Source organism: Heptranchias perlo, chromosome 3 (genome assembly GCF_035084215.1).
Source record: "Heptranchias perlo isolate sHepPer1 chromosome 3, sHepPer1.hap1, whole genome shotgun sequence".
In the NCBI taxonomy this organism is placed as follows: Eukaryota; Metazoa; Chordata; class Chondrichthyes; order Hexanchiformes; family Hexanchidae; genus Heptranchias; species Heptranchias perlo.
Window position 1 is genome coordinate 94,557,808 of NC_090327.1, and position 21,198 is coordinate 94,579,005.

General features: G+C 44.2%; 1 protein-coding gene across 1 annotated transcript; it reads right to left on the reverse strand.

Annotated features, from left to right (window-relative positions):
- Positions 1 to 1,686: 1,686 nt before the first annotated feature.
- On the reverse strand, positions 1,687 to 20,621 carry LOC137308518 (tumor necrosis factor receptor superfamily member 11B-like). Its single transcript, XM_067977175.1, has 5 exons — positions 20,505 to 20,621; positions 16,137 to 16,539; positions 6,263 to 6,478; positions 4,511 to 4,814; positions 1,687 to 2,017 (listed from the first exon to the last, which is right to left on the reverse strand). The coding sequence occupies exons 1-5, from the start codon at positions 20,619 to 20,621 to the stop codon at positions 1,687 to 1,689; spliced, it is 1,371 nt and encodes a 456-aa protein (XP_067833276.1).
- Between the last annotated feature and the right edge of the window lie 577 nt (positions 20,622 to 21,198).

Consider the following 21,198-nt stretch of genomic DNA (forward strand, 5'->3'; position numbering starts at 1 on the left):
TGAAAATATTGAATGTGATCTCTAAACTTAAGCTGTGAATATACAATTTTATGAAGAACAAGTGGAGAATTGTAGGACATTTAAAATGTACGCTGTCACTGAGTAGAACAGATAATTATAATTCTGTTCCTTTCTTTTAATTTAATGCTAAAATGTTCCCTTAGTTCAGGTGATAGCTAAGCTACAGAACCTGAAGAGTGAATGCGTGGGATGGTCATTTATGAGTGTGCACCAGCCAGTGAATTTCCCAGATTGCAAATTATTTCTCGACAAACCCACAGCAATTACATTGCAGTCATTAATGCTGCACAGCAAATGATGTGTCAATGACATGGAGCCTATTAGCACTTGATGTCTGCACAGATAGGTATAGAAGTAGCTTGTGGTCTTCACACTAAACAATAACCACAATGAGGGATTGTGATTGTAACTATGTCTGTTTGTGGTTTCGAGTCACGTAACATATGTGGGGTAATTTGCATCCGCACAAAATCCCATCAATCACATACAGAATAACTTGCTCTTGAAATAAAGTTTCTCAGAATCTGAAAACTCGTACCAATATAGCAAGGTACTGCCAGAATCAAAACAGCCCTCAAACTAAGCAAAGCCACCCAAGTAATTAAAACCTCACATACTTCAAAATAAAAGACACGAGCGAGTGACTTCCAGGGTAGTAACCAAAGGGATATTTTCTTTCATTCATCAATGTTAAAAGGTCAACATGGGTATAAAATGGAAAAACCTGATTTACACTCCTGCTGACTTTTTATTAGGATAAGGAGGAAAATATTCCCCTCTTCTCTGGTAATTCATGTAAACTGTTGAAGGTTTGCTTTTTTCAGTTCACTATTCCATAATTATGTGGAGATGTCTGAGATTCCCTACTGATGCCACACATGGGGAATGATTTTAAAACAAAAGTAGGGTGTGCTGGAGGCGGGGGGGGGGGAATGGAAATTGGGATTTTTTTTGAGCGCGCAGGAATCCTGGCTCCAACCCGCCGAAGAACGCACACGACTCAGAGTCACAGTGTGCGCGTCATTCCCGAACCCAGACGATATTTAAAGCAGTAAATCAAGTACTTAAAGTACTTGAAATGTCCATAAATCCAATTAAGAATGATGGCAAGCGATTTTAATGCTGTCTCAACGTGTTTCCCGTGGTACCATGTGTAAGTAGTCGTGTTTCAGCAGGCCTTTGGACATTTAAATGCCTGTTTGACAGATGGGGATAAAAGGTCAGTTATTGCAGCAGGGCACTCAGTTCTCTCAGACAAACTTTTGGCTGGGAGATCTATGTGGTTAGCCTTGAAATGCTTGGTTTCCACTCAGATTTGTTCTGTTTACACATATTTACCAACTTTTCGGACCTCCTCAAACTGACACCATCAGGATGAGGGGCACAATGGCTACATTCAGCAGTACATCCAAGAAGGAGGAACATCACCATCCTCGCCAGGCACAGCGTGCACTTCCGCCACTTGCAGCTCCACAACAGAGATGCGCCACAGGGGCCTGCACAAGTGCAGAGAGGGGTACAACAGTGGGAGCGACGTCGCAGGAGGCACTACCCTCGTGAGAGGGTCTACAGTCTGATGGTGAGCTTCCTGGACCTTTCTGAGGAGCAGTGCCTATGAAGGCTCAGAGTGAGTCGCCAGGTGGTTGCAGACATCTGCGCGCTCCTTCATGCAGAGCTGCTCCCAGCTGGGCCTGGTGGCTTCGCATTGCCAGTCGCAGTTAAAATAACCACTGTCCTCAAATTCTTCACCTCCGGATCATTCCAGGGTGCCACCGGGGACATCGCCGGGGTCTCCCAGTCGTCTGCACACAAGTACATAAGACAGGTCACCGACGGTTTGTTTCGCAGGGCATCCCAATGTGTCAACTGCCCCATGGACGACCTCAGCCAGACAGAGAGGGCAGTGGGTTTCCATTCTGTGGCTGGCTTCCCGCAAGTACAAGGTGCAATCGATTGCACACATATAGCAATCCGAGCACCTCCACACGATCTAGGGCTGTTCATCAACAGAAAGGGGTATCACTCCATCAATGCACAGCTTGTTTGTGACTTACAAGGCTACGGACCAAGCGCTGGAAAGTGGAATTAGGCTGGGTGACTCATTTTTGGCTGGCACAGACACGATGGGCCGAATGGCCTCCTTCTATGCCGTAAATTTTCTATGATTCTATAACTGAAGCTGGTCCTCACTCTCCATCCAACCATATGCAGCTTCCAGTCGGGCTCACTGCAGTTAAGAGTAGGAGTCCTGGCTAATTATTTTTAGCTGTCTAGCTCTCACTGTTGAGGCCTGTTGGGAGAGCCCTCCCTGTTGTCCCAGTTGAGTTCAGTTAACTCAGCACAGACCAGGCATCCAACTCAGGACCTTTCTAGTCTGTGTGACTCATATAATCTTAATCTGAACAATCTAAACCATTCAAGGAGCTGAGGACCCATACTTTACTGAACTTCCTTATTCCACCATAAAATATGCTGGAACATTCATTATAATGAGAATGCTCTTTTCATTTCAAAAGTTGAACAGTTGACGCCATTATATGGTTAATCTGTCATTGACTCCATGTGTGTTTCAGTCATAGAATTAGTATTGTTTAATGGAATGTAAAAGAAATGTTTGGATAAATCATCTTTCTTCCACTTCATGCTGAACCCAAGGATTTTGCTGCTGTTACTAATGAACTGGGTTTGAAAATTGCAGATTGATAGGCAAAGATTTTTTTTTAAAACTGTTGCTAATATTATTGTAAACCTAGAAAGTGACTCCAGTGAGAAAAAAAATCTATTTGGGCACTATTTAGGTAACAGTGCATGCAAAGGTAGCTATTTCTCATGGATTAATTACACCGGGTTGTTGGCCACAATACAAGGTTGAGCGTTTAATGGGTCTAGACATGCTGAAACCTAGACAAACAAACACTTTTGTTACACTAATGCTGTCGGATTACGGGCACTTTGTTAATAAGATCATTGAATTTAGCTCTTTTGATGCACCGTTGATGTGGACAGCAACCTATTTACAGGAAAGCATGTGAAGTGGCAATTAGTTGTTGTCTAGTTTGGCTGGTTTGATGACAGCTTCACTAGATCAGATGCTGCAATGGCAGAAAATGGTTTAATTGTTACTTAGTCATCAAGATCAGGGAATTTATCAACACAATCTGAAAATTTGTCATTCAGATGGGCAGACAAAATTGTTAATGAATGATGGAAACTGGTTTGCAAACCAATTAGCAAATTTGTTTCATGACAATGTGAGAGTCTATTTGATTCCTGCTTCAAATAGACCTCAGGGTATTCCAGCAAGGATTTGCAGCTATTTTTTGATGGGTGACAAACTATGATTTTTTTTTGATGGGAGGCAACATCAACAAAAGATAAACCACATCTAAATGTTTTAAAATACATTTTGTTTCAAACAAACAATCTATGTACTACATGTTATAAATCAACAGCAAACCTAAAATTCTCAACTTCATATAAATAAGATGTGGAGATGCCGGTGATGGACTGGGGTTAACAATTGTAAACAATTTTACAACACCAAGTTATAGTCCAACGATTTTATTTTTAATCCCACAAGCTTGTGGGATTAAAAATAAAATCGTTGGACTATAACTTGGTGTTGTAAAATTGTTTACAATCATATAAATAAGATCAAGCAAAGGTTCAAGGACTTGTTTGAACTACTTGTGCATATCAGGGGTTTGACACCAGTTTTCAGCCACCTGATACATACTCAACATACTGTATATTTTTCATAACAGTTTAAATGTTGTAGTGTGTCACTATCAAGAAACAATCATCTATATTAAGATTTCTGATGCCAAATATGGGGGTAGAGTTTCCGTTTTGGGAGCAATCGGGAAATTGTGCCCAAAATGCATTTGAAATTGCACTGGTTAGGTTACGCTTCAAATTTCCACTAAAATTCATTTGCATAATCACAAATATAAACTCTTCTAGGAACCAGCACAATCGGGCAGTGTAATAGAACGTAATCGTTTCTTTTTTTCTTTCCATCACTAAAAATGACTTTAAAAACTATACTGAGCCATTTAATAGTTTCCTCGGTGTACACTTGTCAGTTTCTTAGCAAATTAAATATTTTTTGATATGAAAAAACTTTTAAACCATGCCTACTAGTGCTTGTGTGCCTAAGAAAATGAACTCAATTTGAAGAGGCTTCCCGAACCAACGCAATTGGCAGAATCTCACAATTTCGACCTGGGGGGCGTGGCCAGCTTTGTGGGCGGGGCCTAATTGAGGTGAATTAAATCTTGAAGCAGCGTAAAAGATCGCCAAAAACACAAGCGTCAGTGGTTTTGGGCGTAACTCAACCAACTTTTAAATTCTCTGATCTTTTGCATTGATTCGACCGATTCTGCTTGGATTGCACAGGAATCTGGGCATAAAACTAGTGAAAACATCCCCCCCGCCACCACCGTGATGTTTTCCTGTCACACTCTACTTCTTCCCCTCCCAGGCTAACGCATTCACGCTACTTTTGTTTATTCGAAGCCTGCGCAATAGCTTTTTGAAAACATTACGAATGTTGGCTTCTTTCAGGCCGTGCATTAGGCCCTTCACAGTATCTATGTCAAGGTTTTCAATTTTCCATTGTTTCAGAAGATGGAAAGTTTGAACTTGGCCTGCATTTGTCCTCTCAGCCCACTCCAAGTGTTCTGTGTTCATTTTCTTCCCAGGTAAACTCTCCAATAGTATTCTCAGCTGCTTAGAAGTCAGTTTCTGACGAGCGATAAATTTAAAGACTGCCTCATCGCAGAGCGCAATGTCTAAGGAGAATAAGAAAACTTATTGAGGATTATAATATCAATCAATCTCTTATATCAAATGTTTTCACTACAAAGTTGTGTTTGCAACTTTACCATTCTGGCTGCAGATCTTCAACTGATATCAGGAAACATAGCTATCCGTCTGCATGCAGAGTCAAATGGTGGTCCTGACAGCAATCAATGCTTTGCTCCCAGAGGCATGGGAAGCAAACAACCTTGTGAAAATGAGTATTGGATAAAATAACGGGGTCAATTTTAACTCAGAGTGGGATCAGTGTGAGGGGGGCCCGAAGTGGGCAGCACACCCAAAAGTTAGAAAGGACGTGAAACATGGTCGATTTTAACGGCCGGGCTTCATTTTAATAGTTCACATCTGTCTCCTGCCCGAAGCTGGCGGGAGGGGGATTCGGGGTGGGAGCTGGATGCTGCCAAGAACCCAAGGAAACGGTCCCCGGCATAAAGTGGGGGAGGGAGGGGGAGTTCCCAAACATATGCCGTTGTGAGGAGGGAGTGCGAAGGCAGGGGTAGAGGAGGCCCAAGGATTCCCTCCGAGGCCCGGAAGAGCATTCCTGCTCCTCCTGGCCCCCGAGGAATCCTCCTAAAGAGTAAAGCATTACCCTTACCTTGGCATCATCTGACCACTCTGCTGCCTCTCATTAGGCTTCTCTGGCGGGTTTGCCACCAGGTGGGCCTCCCCCTGAGTTCTTGTTAAAATAGCGTTGCAGAATCGATACCTTCATCGGGCCATGACTTTTACATTTCAGTTAATTGGAGCCTCGGCCAATTTGAAAGTCAGCGAGGAAAAAATGGCACTGGACGGGAATGAAGCGACCATGGCTGGTAAGTTGACTCAACGAGTTTAACCCTTCCCATGCAACGTTCCCGCCAAGCGGGACGGTTAAAGTTGACCCCAATTGAGGATCTCAATTAGATGGACAGTTTTCAAGGATTAAGCGATGGATCACGCAACATGTTTTTTTTAACAAATTGGACAACTGACTTTTTGAGTCTTTCTAGCCTTTTATGGTGTTTTTTTTTAATAAAACAAAACTTGCAAATCCTGTTTGGAGACCTGACCGAATATAAATGTAAATTGGCCATCTTTTCTGTTAGAAAGTGAAAATTTGTGGTAACGCATCACATACGTTGCATTCTTCTGTCAGTATTTTGTATCGCGGTGGACTAGCAAATATGTCAACTAAAGTTACATTTTGTTGGCCGTGACACATATTTTATGATGGACCAGTTCATTTTAAATTAAATAGTTATCTAACTTGACATTTAACAGTTTCAGTTGTATCTAAGTGGACCATCAACTCTTTAATAAGCTTCTTCTGAAATAAATGAAGACTAAAACAAATTGACAATGTTTCTAATCATAAAACTACCCAGAAGAGGACATTTTATACAGTGCTGTTTTATACGCATGTATGTAGACAAATATTTACCTTTCTTTATTGGTGGGTCAAAACACTCTAAGCTTGATGCATCTCTGTTCTGACATGGCTGGCACACATTATCTTGAAATGCATCTCCTTGAAGATCCTGTTTCAAACCAAGCATTGTGCAATTTGTGTGCTTTTGACAGGGTTGTATGGCAGACCTATTAGCTGAGAAGAAGCCCCTTGGACACTTCATGCACTCTGTATTGACATAGGATGTTCCTGGAGTGACAAAAGGGGAGGGTGTATCATAACTATACAGGCAAGAACCACAATCCCTTCAATAACTAACTATCTTAAATGCACAACCTTTAATGAAGCAATATAAATAGCTTGTAGTGTCCAGTAATCCTGGTGTTGGTTTTCATCATGTTCTGTATACAATATTTAAGGCCTATCCACATGTGGTTTAAGAACAGAGGGGCTTAAATTCGATAAAGCCCGATACCGGGCGTAGGGGATTGCGATGTGCAGTTAGCCCGTGCCCGGTGTTAGTGATGCAGGCAGCACTCGAGATTCATGCTGCATCCTCATTACCATGATTCTCACATGCAGCCAGCACTACCCCTACCAGGACACTCACTGACACACTTCCCTTTGTTTTGCAGGAGAAGGTGGTGCATAACAGCCAGCAGACCGAAAGACCCGAGGGAGAACAAGCGCGTCTATGTCCTCACCCCCCTGGAGGAGACCGTGCTATGAATCATTGGGCAGGAAGTCGATGTGACCGTGGCCACTGGCAGCGCTGGAGGTCCTGACGAAAGGGGTCTCTGCATACCTAATCCTCCTTCTCGTTTCCCACAATACCCTCATCCCACAATCTTTTCTGACGCACGTGCTGCAGATGGTGTCAGCACACACATCTTATTCACTCCTATCCCCACTCCACATCTCAACCTGTCTCCCTTTGTCATTGCAGGTACCCAGAACTGGAGCCGGCACCGTCCGAGGTGGAGGACGAGGAGGAGGACACTGATAAGGAAGCCACACCATCACTTGATCTGACACTCGCATCCACCAGCTCAGATACTGACACTGCGCGTCATTTAGAGGCTAGGTTAGAGGAGGGATTTGCACATGGTGAGACACCGAGCACAAGTGTGCAGGAGCCAAGGCGGGGGGGGAACGGATAGCTAGCTGGAGGACGAGGTCGGACAATGGATCTGCTGCCGAGGCATCAGATGATGATTTCGATGGGCCAGGGTACAGAAGACGGTTGATGGTCATACACAGCCAAATGCTTGGTACACTGGAATTACACACAATGTCAAGGGGCATGGAGGAGTTGACCTCGAACTTGGTGCCGGGCTTTGAGCAGAGCTTGGAGCCCATCCTTACCCACACGGAACGGGTGGTCACCTCCATCCACATACCTGTGGAACCCACCATGATGCAGCGTTTGATGACCGACGCCGTGGCTTCCATTGCAGCACAGACAGGTGTCATCATAGGTCTGCATGCTTCAGCTGAAGCTTAGACAGCTGCTATGGCAGCTCAAACTGATGATATGGCAGCTCAGATTGATTCTAAGGCAGCTCAGACGGCTGCTATGGCAGCTCAGGCTGATGATATGGCAGCTCAGACTGATGCTATGGCAGCTCAGGCTGATGATATGACAGCTCAGATGGCTGCTATGGCAGCTCAAACGGCTGCCTAGGAAGCTCAGACTGCTGCTATTGTGGCGGGTACCACCGTGGAACGGGGCTTCCAGGGCGTCACAGCACTCCAGCAATCTATTCTCCAGCTGATCACCAGGATTGCTGAGGCACCGCCACGTGCGAGTTGCAGAGGTATTGTGACAGTCGAACCTGCTGTCCTCTTTCCGGATGACAGGATTCCTGCTCCCACTGCTGTCATTCTGTCAGTGCCCTTGCTGTTGCCTAGCAGCCAGCTAAGCCAGACTGCTGCAGCCCATGCCAAGATGGTGCAGTCTGAAGCCAGGCCCTCCCAGCCCAGAGCTGCTCCAGGTCGTCCGCCATGGCCATCTTCACACTCCTCAATTGAAGATCAGCAGCCTTCCACCACCCATGCTCCAGCCACTGGGGAAGCACCTTGTAGAGCACTAGGAAAGGTAAAGGCACACGAACAACAGGCACTGAGGGAATTGGCAAGGGTGAATAGTCTAATCTTTGCTACTACAATTAATGTGTTACGTTATAAATTTGGATTTGAAGTCAGTTGGTGGTGGTTTTTATTTCTGTGATGCGCTGTGGGAGGAGGCAATGTGTAATCATATGGAGGGTGATTTGATGGTCATGAGGATGAGGACAAGTGAGGAGTGTAGGACTGTTGGTGACTTGGGAGATATTGTTGAGGTTACTGATATCGCTCATGAATAAGGTGAACACACGGAGCCCTGGCTGATAGGGCCTATGCACCTTGTTGTCTCCTTGACTCTTCCTCCACTTCCTCTTCTGTCTCCTCCTCCTCTTCCTCGTCCTCCTCTTCCTCTGCCTCTGGCTCAGGGTCTTGCCATATAGACGGTGGCAAGGGCTGTTCCCTCATAAGGGCGAGGTTGTGCAGCACACGATGAATCTTGACACCTGCACAGCGGAGTACTGCAGGGCTCCACCAGAACGGTCCAGGCAGCGGAAGCGTTGCTTTAGGAAGCCTACAGTGTGCTCGATGACGTTCCACGTGGCCGCATGGCTCTCATTGTAGGCCTGCTCTGCACGTGTGCGTGCTTGACTGACCGGTGTCATGAGACACCTCATGAGGGGATAGCCCTGGTCACCCAGTAGCCAGCTTTCAACTTGCCGAACCAATGCAAATATAGTTGGCACGTTGGACTGCTGCATAATGAAGGCGTCGTGACTGCTGCCAGGGAAGCGGGCATTGACCTGCATGATGTGCTGCGTGTGGTCGTACACCAGCTGCACATTGAGGGAGTGGAACCCCTTTCTGTTCATAAAGATGGCCGAGTTGAGATGTGGAGCACGCATGGCAATCTGTGTGCCATCAATGGCACCTTGCACCATGGGGAAGCCTGTAATGCGAGCAAACCCTCATGCTCGCTCATTCTGCTCCTCTCTGTCAAGAGGGAACGTGATGAATCTGTTGTGCAGCTCGTATAGTGCCTCCGTGACCTCCCTTATGCAGCAGTGCACTGCAAACTTCGAGATGTTGCACATATCACCAGCAGAGGCCTGAAAGGATCCAGAGCCGTAAAAGTTCAACACCATGGTTACCTCGACAGCCACAGAGAATGCTGTCCTTGCCCTGCTCTGAGGCTGTAGTTGTGGCTGCAGCAGTTGACAAATCTCCATCACAACTTCTTTGATGAACCGCAGCTGTCGGATGCACTGATCTTCGTTCATGTTGAAGCAAGATTATTGTTCCCTGAAGGCCCTCATGGGATATGGCCTCCTGCTCAGTGCTCTGCTCCTCCTTCTCCTCCTCTTCTCGCAGCTTGACCTGCTCTGCATGGCCTCTCTGCATGCTCCCAGTCGTGTTCTATGCCCAGCAGGAGCCCTAGCAGGCCACCCATGGTTGCCAGGAACCTTGTTTAGCACACTGTTGTAAATGACACCAACAGTAATGTAGGACCTACCTAACCACTCTTTACATACTAAAGCAACCCTATCCAAGTATAGGAAACTTCAACAAACATATACAATCGTACCAGCAGCCAATGGCATTAGTCCAGCCACTAACCTGCAACACCTGCATGATACCTTTAAATAGTGCTGGTAGAGGGTCTTCCAGGCCGTCTAAGACATGGTCAGCTGTTCGTGGTTAAGAAAGTTTGTTGGCTGGAGCGTTGAGTGCCAAAATGGTGTCTATCCCTTTAAATCAGCATTGCACACTGACCTATCGCATATTCTTCCTACTTTACATGATGCCGACATTCGTTATCTGTGCGTGCGCAAAAGTCTTTACCAAAATGGCGTCTGGCGCACGGCATGCTAGAAGTGTGCGCACGCATTCCAGATGCCATTTTGAGTCCTTAGGAGGCCACATAGCACCTGAAAAACGAGCGCTACATGGCCCAATTTCTAGCCCAGAGCTTCTTTTTTTTAAAAGAAGAAAAGGTGAAGCACCAAGGCCAGTAGTGAGGACACCATTAAGAAGCAAGATGAGGTAAATGAAGAAATAATGGTTAGATGGTGTCAAGTAGGAGGAAGGGATGACTGAGGGAGATAAGAAGTTGCATATTCTTGAGTAGGGGAAATAACGAGTAGGAGGCAATGAATCTTCGTTTCAGTACAGTAGGGATTCATAAAAGGCAGAATGTTTTTAGCTTAGAATAAATTAATTGCCAATTAGATTAATGATGGAAAAAGTAGTGAGGAGGTGGGTAGATATTTCAGGTGGACACCCTTCATCAGAATGCAGTTCTGGCAATGGGGTCTGTGCCTGTTTTTATTCCTTTCTCTGTTTTGAGACCGGCAGACCGACTGCATGTTTCCAATATTCTCTGTTTTCCTTTCCCAACCCCTGTATCTGTAGAGCTTTCTTTTAATTTTTTTTTCCTCATTGCCTTGTCTCTCCCCTTGTGTGAACCTCTCCCTTGTCTTTTCACCTTGTCAGCTATTTGCACATTCCATGATCTTTTATATTTGCTAACAGTTTTCTATTAAAAGGTTTTCAGGTCATCAACACATTAACTTTCTCTCTATAACAGGAGTCTTTGTCGTTTCTTTTTTCTTTCTCAACCTTACTTGTCTTTCAGTTTTCAGTTCTGACAAAAGGTTATACCTGAAACATTAACCAGCCTTTTCACTTTACAGTTGACTGACCTGATGTGTATTTCTAACATTTTCTGATGTTGTTTCAGATTTACAACATTGGTAATTATTTTTCTTTTTTTTAGTAATATCCATTTTTCTGACTTAGGCCATCTATTATAGCATTCACACTGGTAGGAGATGTTCATCATGTGAATCACATAAAATTTTGATTAAGATTAGGTAACACAAGATACTAGAGAATGACAAACTCTAAAACAGTATGAGATTTTATCTTTGCTGTTGGTAATGATGAATTATATTTTCACTCCGTCCAGTGCTGATGGCAGGGAAGTTTTGCTGGAACTCAGAGAAGAAAGTGAGTCAGTGGCACTGTAGACTCCATCTGACTCCCCTTTCAATGGTTTGATGCTAAGATTTGTGGGGACACAACCAATAACAAGTTAAATTTATATAGTATCTTTAATGTAGAAAAATGTCCTAAAATACTTTATAAAATGGTGATTGGGAGCAAGTGATTAGGAAATGGGATGGAAAGCTTAGGTGAAAAGATGAGTTTCGAGAAGAATTTTAAAGGAGGAAAGAGAGACAATGAAGTGAAGAGGTCTGGAGAAAGAGTTCCAAAATGTGGGACCAATGTGACTGAACGCTGTAGCAGCAATAATTGGGTGAAAGGAAGATGAATAGAAAGCCCGAATCCAAGGGGCAGAGTATTCAAGAGATCGGTACAGTAAGGAACATAGGAACATAGGAACAGGAGTAGGCCATTCAGCCTCTCGTGCCTGCTCCGCCATTTGATAAGATCATGGCTGATCTGTGATCTAACTCCATATACCTGCCTTTGGCCCATATCCCTTAATACCTTTGGTTGCCAAAAAGCTATCTATCTCAGATTTAAATTTCGCAATTGAGCTAGTATCAATTGCCATTTACGGAAGAGAGTTCCAAACTTCTGCAACCCTTTGTGTGTAGAAATGTTTTCTAATCTTGCTCCTGAAAGGTCTGGCTCTAATTTTTAGACTGTGCCCCTACTCCTAGAATCCCCAACCAGCGGTAAAATAGTTTCTCACTATCCACCCTATCTGTTCCCCTTAATATCTTATAAACTTCGATCAGATCACCCCTTAACCTTCGAAACGCTGGAGAATACAACCCCAATTTGTGTAATCTCTCCTCGTAACTTAACCCTTGAAGTCCGGGTATCACTCTAGTAAACCTACGCTGCACTCCCTCCAAGGCCAATATGTCCTTCCGAAGGTGCGGTGCCCAGAACTGCTCACAGTATTCCAGGTGCAGTCTAACCAGGGTTTTGTATAGCTGCAGCATAACTTCTGCCCCCTTGTACTCCAGTCCTCTAGATATAAAGGCCAACATTCCATTAGCCTTCTTGATTATTTTCTGCACCTGTTCATGACACTTCAATGATTTTTGTACCTGAACCCCTAAGTCCCTTTGGACATCCACTGTTTTTAAATTTTTACCATTTAGAAAGTACCCTGTTCTATCCTTTTTTGATCCAAAGTGGATGACCTCACATTTGTCTACATTGAATTCCATTTGCCACAGTTTTGCCCATTCACCTAATCTATCAATATCCCTTTGTAATTTTATGTTTTCATCTACACTGCTTACAATGCCACCAATCTTTGTGTCATCATCAAACTTAGATATGACACTTTCTATGCCTCCATGTAAGTCGTTAATAAATATTGTGAATAATTGAGGCCCCAAGACAGATCCCTGCGGGACTCCACTAGTCACATCCTGCCAATGTGAGTACCTTCCCATTATCCCTACTCTCTGTCGCCTTTCGCTCAGCCAACTTCCTAACCAAGTCCGTACTTTTCCCTCGATTCCATGGGCTTCTATCTTAGCTAACAGTCTCTTATGTGGGACCTTATCAAATGCCTTCTGGAAGTCCATATAAATAACATCCATTGACATTCCCCTGTCCACTACTTTAGCCACCTCTTCAAAAAATTCAACCAGGTTTGTCAGGCAAGACCTACCTTTCACAAATCCATGCTGGCTCTCTCTGATTAACTGAAAATTCTCGAGGTGTTCAGTCACCCTATCCTTAATTATAGACTCCAGCATTTTCCCCACAACAGATGTTAGGCTAACTAGTCTATAATTCCCCGGTTTCCCTCTCTCTCCTTTCTTAAAAAGCGGAGTGACATGTGCAATTTTCCAATCTAGAGGGACAGTTCCTGAATCTAGAGAACTTTGAAAGATTATAGTTCGGGCATCCGCAATGTGCTCACCTACTTCCTTTAAAACCCTGGGATGGAAACTATCTGGTCCTGGGGATTTGTCACTCTTTAGTGCTATTATTTTCTTCATTACTGTTGCTTTACCTATGTTAATTTTATCGAGTCCCTGTCCCCGATTCAATATAAGTTTTCTTGGGATTTCTTTTTCGACTGTAAATACTGACGCAAAGTAATTGTTCAACATGTCCGCCATTTCCTCATTGTCAATGACAATATCCCCACTTTCAGTTTTTAAGGGGCTAACATTGCTCCTGACCACCCTCTTTTTCCTAATATAACTATAAAAGTTCTTTGTATTGGTTTTGATATCCCTTGCAATAAGGCTGTGGAGAGATTTATAGACAAGGATGGAGATTTTAAATTTACTACGTTGAGAGATAAGGAGCCAGTGGAGGTCAGCATGGACAGAAGTGATGGACGAATGAGACTTAGTGAGGGGCAAGGCAACGGCAAAGTATTTTTGGACAAACTGGAGTTTATGTAGGGAGGAGAACGGAAGACCAGCAAGGAGGGAAATGGAGTAGTTGAATATGGAAATTACAAAGGTGTGTGTAAGTGTTTTGGCAGCAAAGGAGCTGAAGTAGGAGCCGAGGTGGGCAATGTTGTAGAGGTGGAAGTGATGGATAGGATATGGAGTTAAAGAACATCAAGATTATGAACATTCTGGTTCAACTTGGCAGAATAGCCGAGGGTGAGCACAATGGAATCTGTGTCAAGGAAGAGACAGGAGTCTGTGACGTGGGACAAAAACAATTGCTTCGGTCTTCCTGATGTCAAACTGCAGGAAATTAAGGCCGATCCAGGATTTGATGTCAGACAAGAAATCTAAGAGCGTGGAGGCAGTTGAGGGGTCAAGAGAAGTGGTGAAGAAGTAGAGTTGGGCGTGATTAATGTACATGTGGCAGCTAATCCCATGTTTGTGGATGATGTCAGCATGGGATAGTATGTAGATTAGGAAAAGAAGAGGGCTGAGGATATATTATTGGGGGACTCCAAAGGTAAAAATGCAGGGGAATGAGTACAGGTCTTTGCTGGAGATGCGCTGGCTGCATTCAGGTAGGTAGGAATGGAACCACGGACGCGCAGTCCCGTGAAGGTGGACATTGCAGGAGAGGGGTTAGAGAAGGATGGTGTGATCAACAATGTCAAGTGCTGCAGATACGGCCAGGTGGACAAGGGTTAAGGCACCTTACTCACAGTTACAATGGATGCCATTCAAGACTTTGGCAAGAGTCGTTATGGTGCTGTGAAAGGGGAATAAATTTGAATTGAGCGATTCAACAAGGAATTTCCAATCCAATTGGAAGTTCGGCTATATTAATTGTGGGTGAATTGCAACCTAAAACTGGTAATGGAATCCTGCCTTTATAGGATAGGAGTCCCAGCAATATTTTGTGTCATTGCTTTTGTTTAAAGTACATAGAATACAAAAAGAAAATTGACAAAGCTTCCACACCACTTGGATAACTAGACACACATTATGTAGTGTTGGGTGGGGGGAGAGAAGGAGAAAATAAATACCGTGACACATAAAAGTTGTGGGGCAAATATTTGCAAATTAAACTTTCTTGTTTGCCACCCCAACAGGAAATTATAGAATGAGTAGTAGTGTAATTTCCAGCAGTAACACCAGTGGTAAGGGTAGTGACATCTAGCAGAAAGAATAACCTGGGATGTGTATTATCAGAATGGCACTGATTCAGCAATTTTCGTATGTTGGATATTTTGCACACAGCAATATCTCACAAATATCAATGAGATGAATTACTCATAATCTGTTTTGTGTTGACCAGATTAACAGGAGAACGTCCTAATCTTCAGATAGTGCTATTAAAGTCCACCTGAAGAGACAGATGGGATCTTAGTTTAACATCTCATCCAAAGAACAGCACTTCAAACACAGAGGCAGTCCCTCAGTACAACACGAGAGTGCTATTCTATTCATGTACTCTACTCCTGGAGTGAGGCTTGAATCCATAACTTTCTGAGTCAGTGACAAGAGTGTTACCAACTGAACTAAGCTGCCATTCAAAAGGAGAAGCAGAGGTGACAGTCTTATTTGGGATCTCTAAAATATTTATTACTTTTGTGTACTATAAAGTAAATATTCATAGAATCATAGAATCTTACAGCACAGAAGGAGGCCATACAGCCCATCGTGCCTGTGCCGGCTCTTTGAAAGGGCTATCCAATTAGTCCCACTCCCCTGCTCTTTCCCCGTAGCCCTGCAAATTTTTCCTTTTCAAGTATATATCCAATTCCTTTTGAAAGTTACTATTGAATCTGCTTCGACCACCCTTTCAGGCAGTGCGTTCCAGATCATAACTGCTCGTTGCGTTAAAAAAAAATTCTCTTCATCTCCCCTCTGGTTCTTTTGCCAATTACCTTAAATCTGTGTCCTTTAGTTACCTGCCAGTCAAAACAATTTCTCCTTATTTACTCTATCAAAACCCTTCATAATTTTGAACACCTTTATTAAATCTCCCCTTAACCTTCTCTGCCCTAAGAAGAACAATCCCAGCTTCTCTAGTCTCTCCACTTGACTGAGAGGGCATGCATCTCCCTGTGCAGTGGATGAGAGAAAGTTATGGAAGGTATACGAGACTTAGAAACAGTATCGGCAAATGATTTGCAGAGGGAGAGTTTCCCACTCTTATATGTTTTGGGGGGAGATGAAAACTAATTTAGAGGACAGCTCATCCCTTCTGAGCCACATCTCCTGCTGCTTGATCACAATGTAACTTTGATGTTGGTCGTAGAGACCTGTCACTCAAACTATCCTTATCCCAGATGGAAAAGAATGTGTGGCAACAATCCTAAGGGGAAGATTGGAGTTAAAATACTTTTAAAGCCACAAAAAAAAGCAAAGGAATTGAATACTACATGTAGTATCAATCCAAATATTAACACATTGCTTACCTAGCTTCTTTACACCAAATCCTGGTTGGCATTCATAGTGTTTTAAACAAAACTCAAATTCAAAGTAGTGGCCTTCGACACATTCACAGATACGGTTGTGAGTGCTGTTGCATTCATGTTTAACGTATTGATATTCTTTGCAAAACACATTGCAATACTGGCATTCGTCAAGGTAGTTCCAGTACCCTGTGTAGTGTGAGTCAGGACAAGGTGTACATTCAGTCCTCCTTTCTGCATTGCAGTGAGTCTTCCTGTAGGTGCCAGGAGGGCATTGTTCACATATGTAATACTGAGCCAATTCATCATCCCAATGTTGGTACAAAGGGGCAAGTGAGGATTCCTGCTGCATATGATTTCTGCTGGTATCACAGCAGCACACTGATAAAAAAGATATAATGAAGAGCTGGAAAATAAAATAAAGAGAGTTGTAAGTTTCACCATAGTAATCTTTCTGCGGAACAGATTATATCTTTATTCAGCTGTGAATTCTCTTAGAGTAAGAGTTGACAGCAGAGGAGCAGAATTTTACCACATGATGCTGTTTTTATTTTCTTGCCCATTTTCTCCTCTCCTCTCTTCCCCTCCCCTCTCCTTCCCTCTCTCCCCTCTCCTCCCTAGTCTCCCCTCTCCTCATCCCTGAAAATGAGGCCTACGACTGCCTCACAGCCCTGACCAGGATTTCCGTCCCCCCTCATGTTTGATGCATCCTCTGAAGATCCCACTCACTGTATGTCATGTTTTTAGTGGCACTGCAAGAAAGAAGGCATGTCAGGGTGATCAAAAGCCAGTATTGCCTGATTGACCACATCTGCCAAGATGCTACCAGCTATTTCTGCAGGACATGGTGCAGCAACCAGTCTTCTCAGGGTCTGAGTCAGCAGAGAGGACCATGGGGTGCCTTGCCATGGCATCTTTTGAAAGGCCACATGCAGCTCCCATGCAGAACAGTAAAGGTCAGCAGTGGCCTAAAACTTGACTCCACTTCACTCTGGGCATGCTGCAATGTCGACCTATGGGGATGGTATCATGGAGTGCCACATAGTGCAACCTTCATCACAGCCAACTCATGCAGAACCACTTCCACTTCAGCAGCTATTGAACAGGGGGTCAGATGCTCCATCAGGTGCTCCATCAATTGCCTGCTCCCTTGGTTTTCTTTCTATTCATTTTTTCCTGTCTTTTAGTGCGCTGTTTATTCTTGGCAAAGGCTAATGGTGGATTAAGATGCCTTCTGAGATTCTCCAAAGGGTTTCAAAATATTTGTCCCCCTTTTGTGACACTCACTTTTAATTGTCTCGATCCCTTTCACATGCAATTTTCTACACCTATGACTATTCCTACTGGTAGTTTCCATTCACCACTAAACCACTAAACCACCACCAACATAGAATCATAGAAGTTACAACATGGAAACAGGCCCTTTGGCCCAACATGTCCATGTCGCCCAGTTTATACCACTAAGCTAGTCCCAATTGCCTGCACTTGGCCCATATCCCTCTATACCCATCTTACCCATGTAACTGTCCAAATGCTTTTTAAAAGACAAAATTGTACCCACCTCTCCTACTGCCTCTGGCAGCTCGTTCCAGACACTCACCACCCTTTGAGTGAAAAAATTGCCCCTCTGGACCCTTTTGTATCTCTCCCCTCTCACCTTAAATCTATGCCCCCTCGTTATAGACTCCCCTACCTTTGGGAAAAGATTTTGACTATCTACCTTATCTATGCCCCTCATTATTTTATAGACTTCTACAAGATCACCCCTTAACCTCCTACTCTCCAGGGAAAAAAGTCCCAGTCTATCTAACCTCTCCCTATAAGTCAAACCATCAAGTCCCAGTAGCATCCTAGTAAATCTTTTCTGCACTCTTTCTAGTTTAATAATATCCTTTCTATAATAGGGTGACCAGAACTGTACACAGTATTCCAAGTGTGGCCTTACTAATGTCTTGTACAACTTCAACAAGACATCCCAACTCCTGTATTCAATGTGCTGACCAATGAAACCAAGCATGCTGAATGCCTTCTTCACCACCCTATCCACCTGTGACTCCACTTTCAAGGAGCTATGAACCTGTACTCCTAGATCTCTTTGTTCTATAACTCTCCCCAACGCCCTACCATTAACGGAGTAGGTCCTGGTCCGATTCGATCTACCAAAATGCATCACCTCACATTTATCTAAATTAAACTCCATCTGCCATTCATCGGCCCACTGGCCCAATTTATCAAGATCCCGTTGCAATCCTAGATAACCTTCTTCACTGTCCACAATGCCACCAATCTTGGTGTCATCTGCAAACTTACTAACCATGCCTCCTAAATTCTCATCCAAATCATTAATATAAATAACAAATAACAGTGGACCCAGCACCGATCCCTGAGGCACACCGCTGGACACAGGCCTCCAGTTTGAAAAACAACCCTCAACAACCACCTTCTGTCTTCTGTCGTCAAGCCAATTTTGTATCCAATTGGCTACCTCACCTTGGATCCCGTGAGATTTAACCTTATAACATGGAAGAGGCCTCGAGGCAGATGCTGAACAAGATGGGAGGACAACATAAAACTGCTCCTTAACAGCAAAGGCCTCACTGCCGATGAGGCACAAGCGAGAGCCCTGAACCGTAACGGTTGATGAAGCTGATAGCGGCAATGTCATACATAACAAACACTGCACTTCAAAACAATTAAGTGTGTCTGAAACGCTTTGAGATTTGATAATGCTCTATGATAACGCACATTTTTTTCTTTTTCAAGGTTACTGTTAACGCACAGAGATATTTCTGGAATGCATGCTGTTAGAGAGAGGTAGCTGAACCCTTGAAATATCTATATTATTTTAAATTATTATTTTAACCTTCCATACAGAAACAGAGGCCCTGAAATTCCTTGGGGGTTTGACCTGTTGCCCTGAAATTCCTTGGGATTGGCACCAGGTTTCCACTGTTTCTAGGGGTTTCCTCAATGCCTCGTACGGGGTGGAACTTCCATCCATCTCTTCCAAGGAAACTAAAGGCCAGGGCAGAGCCAGGAGTGAGGACTCCCTAGGCTGGGAGTTCCTGCTCCTGATCCTCAGTCGGGACCCGGTGTTTAGTAGCAGCCAGTATAGGGAAGTGGGTTGAAGAATACTGGCCTCCACAAGGGCGTTAGTGGACCGATCTGAGCCAGGCCAGGCTAGCAGTCTGGTGATTTCAATTTAAAAGTGTGTTGTGGTTGTTAGAGGAGGCCTGACACAATCATAGAATCATAGAAAGGTTACAGCACGGAAGGAGGCCATTCGGCCCATCGAGACCGCGCCGGCTCTACGTAAGAGCAATCCAGCTAGTCTCATTCCCCCGCCCTGTCCCCGTAGCCCTGCAATTTTTTTTCTTTCAAGTACTTAAACAGTTCTCTTTTGAAGACCATGATTGAATCTGCCTCCACCACCCACTCTGGCACGGCATTCCAGGTCCTAACCATTCGCTGTGTAAAAAAGTTTTTCCTCATGTCACCTTTGGTTCTTTTGCCAATCACCTTAAATCTATGTCCTCGGGTTCTTGACCCTTCGATCAATGGGAACAGTTTCTATCGACTCTGTCTAGCCCCTTAATGATTTTGAATACCTCTATCAAATCTCCTCGCAACCGTCTCTGTTTCAAGGAGAACAACCCCACCTTCTCCAGTCTATCCACGTAACTAAAGTCTCTCATCCCTGGAATCATTCTAGTAAATCTCTTCTGCACCCTCTCTAAGGCCTTCACATCTTTCCTGAAGTGCAGTGCCCAGAACTGGACACAATACTCCAGTTGTGGCCGAACCAGTGTTTTACAAAGGTTCATCATGACGTCCATACTTTTGTACTCTATGCCTCTATTTATGAAGCCCAGGATCCCGTATGCTTTTTTAACCACTTTCTCAACCTGCCCTGCCACCTTCAACGATTTGTACACATATATCCCCAGATCTCTCTGATCCTGTACCCCTTTTAAAGTTGTGCCCTTGGGTTTATATTTCCTGAATCAGGCCTGACTTGAGCTCCCTCACAGCTCAGATACACTGATTTTAACTACCAATGGGTTTCTGGCAGGAAACCGCTGGTTTCAGTCAGTTTCCCGCCCTGGGCGGCGGGTCCTCATTAACATGCCGCCAGTCCACTTCCCACTCGGAACGGGAGGAATGTGGATGGGAAGTAGCTGCCAGCATCTAGAAAATTGGGTGGCCCTCAGACACCTGCTGGCAGTCAGGCATGTGTGGAGAAGAGGTTCTGTGGGAGTCTAGCGGTAGGGAAGGGGGGTGTCCGGGCAGGGGAGACCTAAACTTTCCTTGTGGGGCCCAGAGGTGCACCCTTGCTCCTTCTGGACCCACAAAGGAAAATAAGAAACTTACTCGGAGGACCTCTTCAGCTTCCCAATCCTCTTGACGCTGTCCTTTACCCGGCGGGTAAGGAATGGCATCTTCCCCATTCAGGCCAAAGTTAAAATCATTGTCAGGGCCCGATGACATTATCGGACCCCAATTAGCATATGTGAATTAGGACCTCGCCAGCTTTGGGTGGGCATCTGAGCTGCCTATCCAGAAGCATCCGTTAAAATTGGAAACGGCGGGATCTGGGCAGCTTTCCAGCGGGTACGTAACCGGAACATTTTAACTGCATACCCGCTTGGTTTCTGCCAGGCGAGTGGGGTTAAGATTCCCCCCCACTGTTGGGACTCACATATAAAGAATGGCCTCTTAGGCCAGGTAATAAGGGTTGCCAGTACCTGTGGAAACATACCTCACCAGTCCTTTCAGGGCAGAAGGGAAAAAAATTGGAAAAGAAATATAAAATTATTAATTAAAATCTGAGCCACAATCTATTGAATTTAATAAAGTTGTTGACTAATTAGATACAGTACTAATGTACACATTGCAGTACATTACTTGTATTATTGTGTAAAATGCTTCTGTTTGTCCAATATCAGCATACTGTGAAATCTGTTTTAAAACTGTGGTTGTACTGTGCTACTGGTCTGGGACTGGTAGCAATAACGTCAGTTTGCAGTTGGCAACACCTGATTCATACTGCTTGGCTGGAGTATCT

Coding starts and splice junctions, on each gene's coding strand:
- LOC137308518 (XM_067977175.1), bottom strand. CDS start 20,621: ATGTCATCGGGCCCTGACAATGATTTTAACTTTGGCCTGAATGGGGAA. Junction 6,479..16,136: donor ATTTGGTGTAAAGAAGCTAG/GTAAGCAATGTG, acceptor TTGTCACTCCAG/GAACATCCTATGTCAATACA. Junction 2,018..4,510: donor AACAAAAGTAGCGTGAATGC/GTTAGCCTGGGA, acceptor GTTGATGAACAG/CCCTAGATCGTGTGGAGGTG.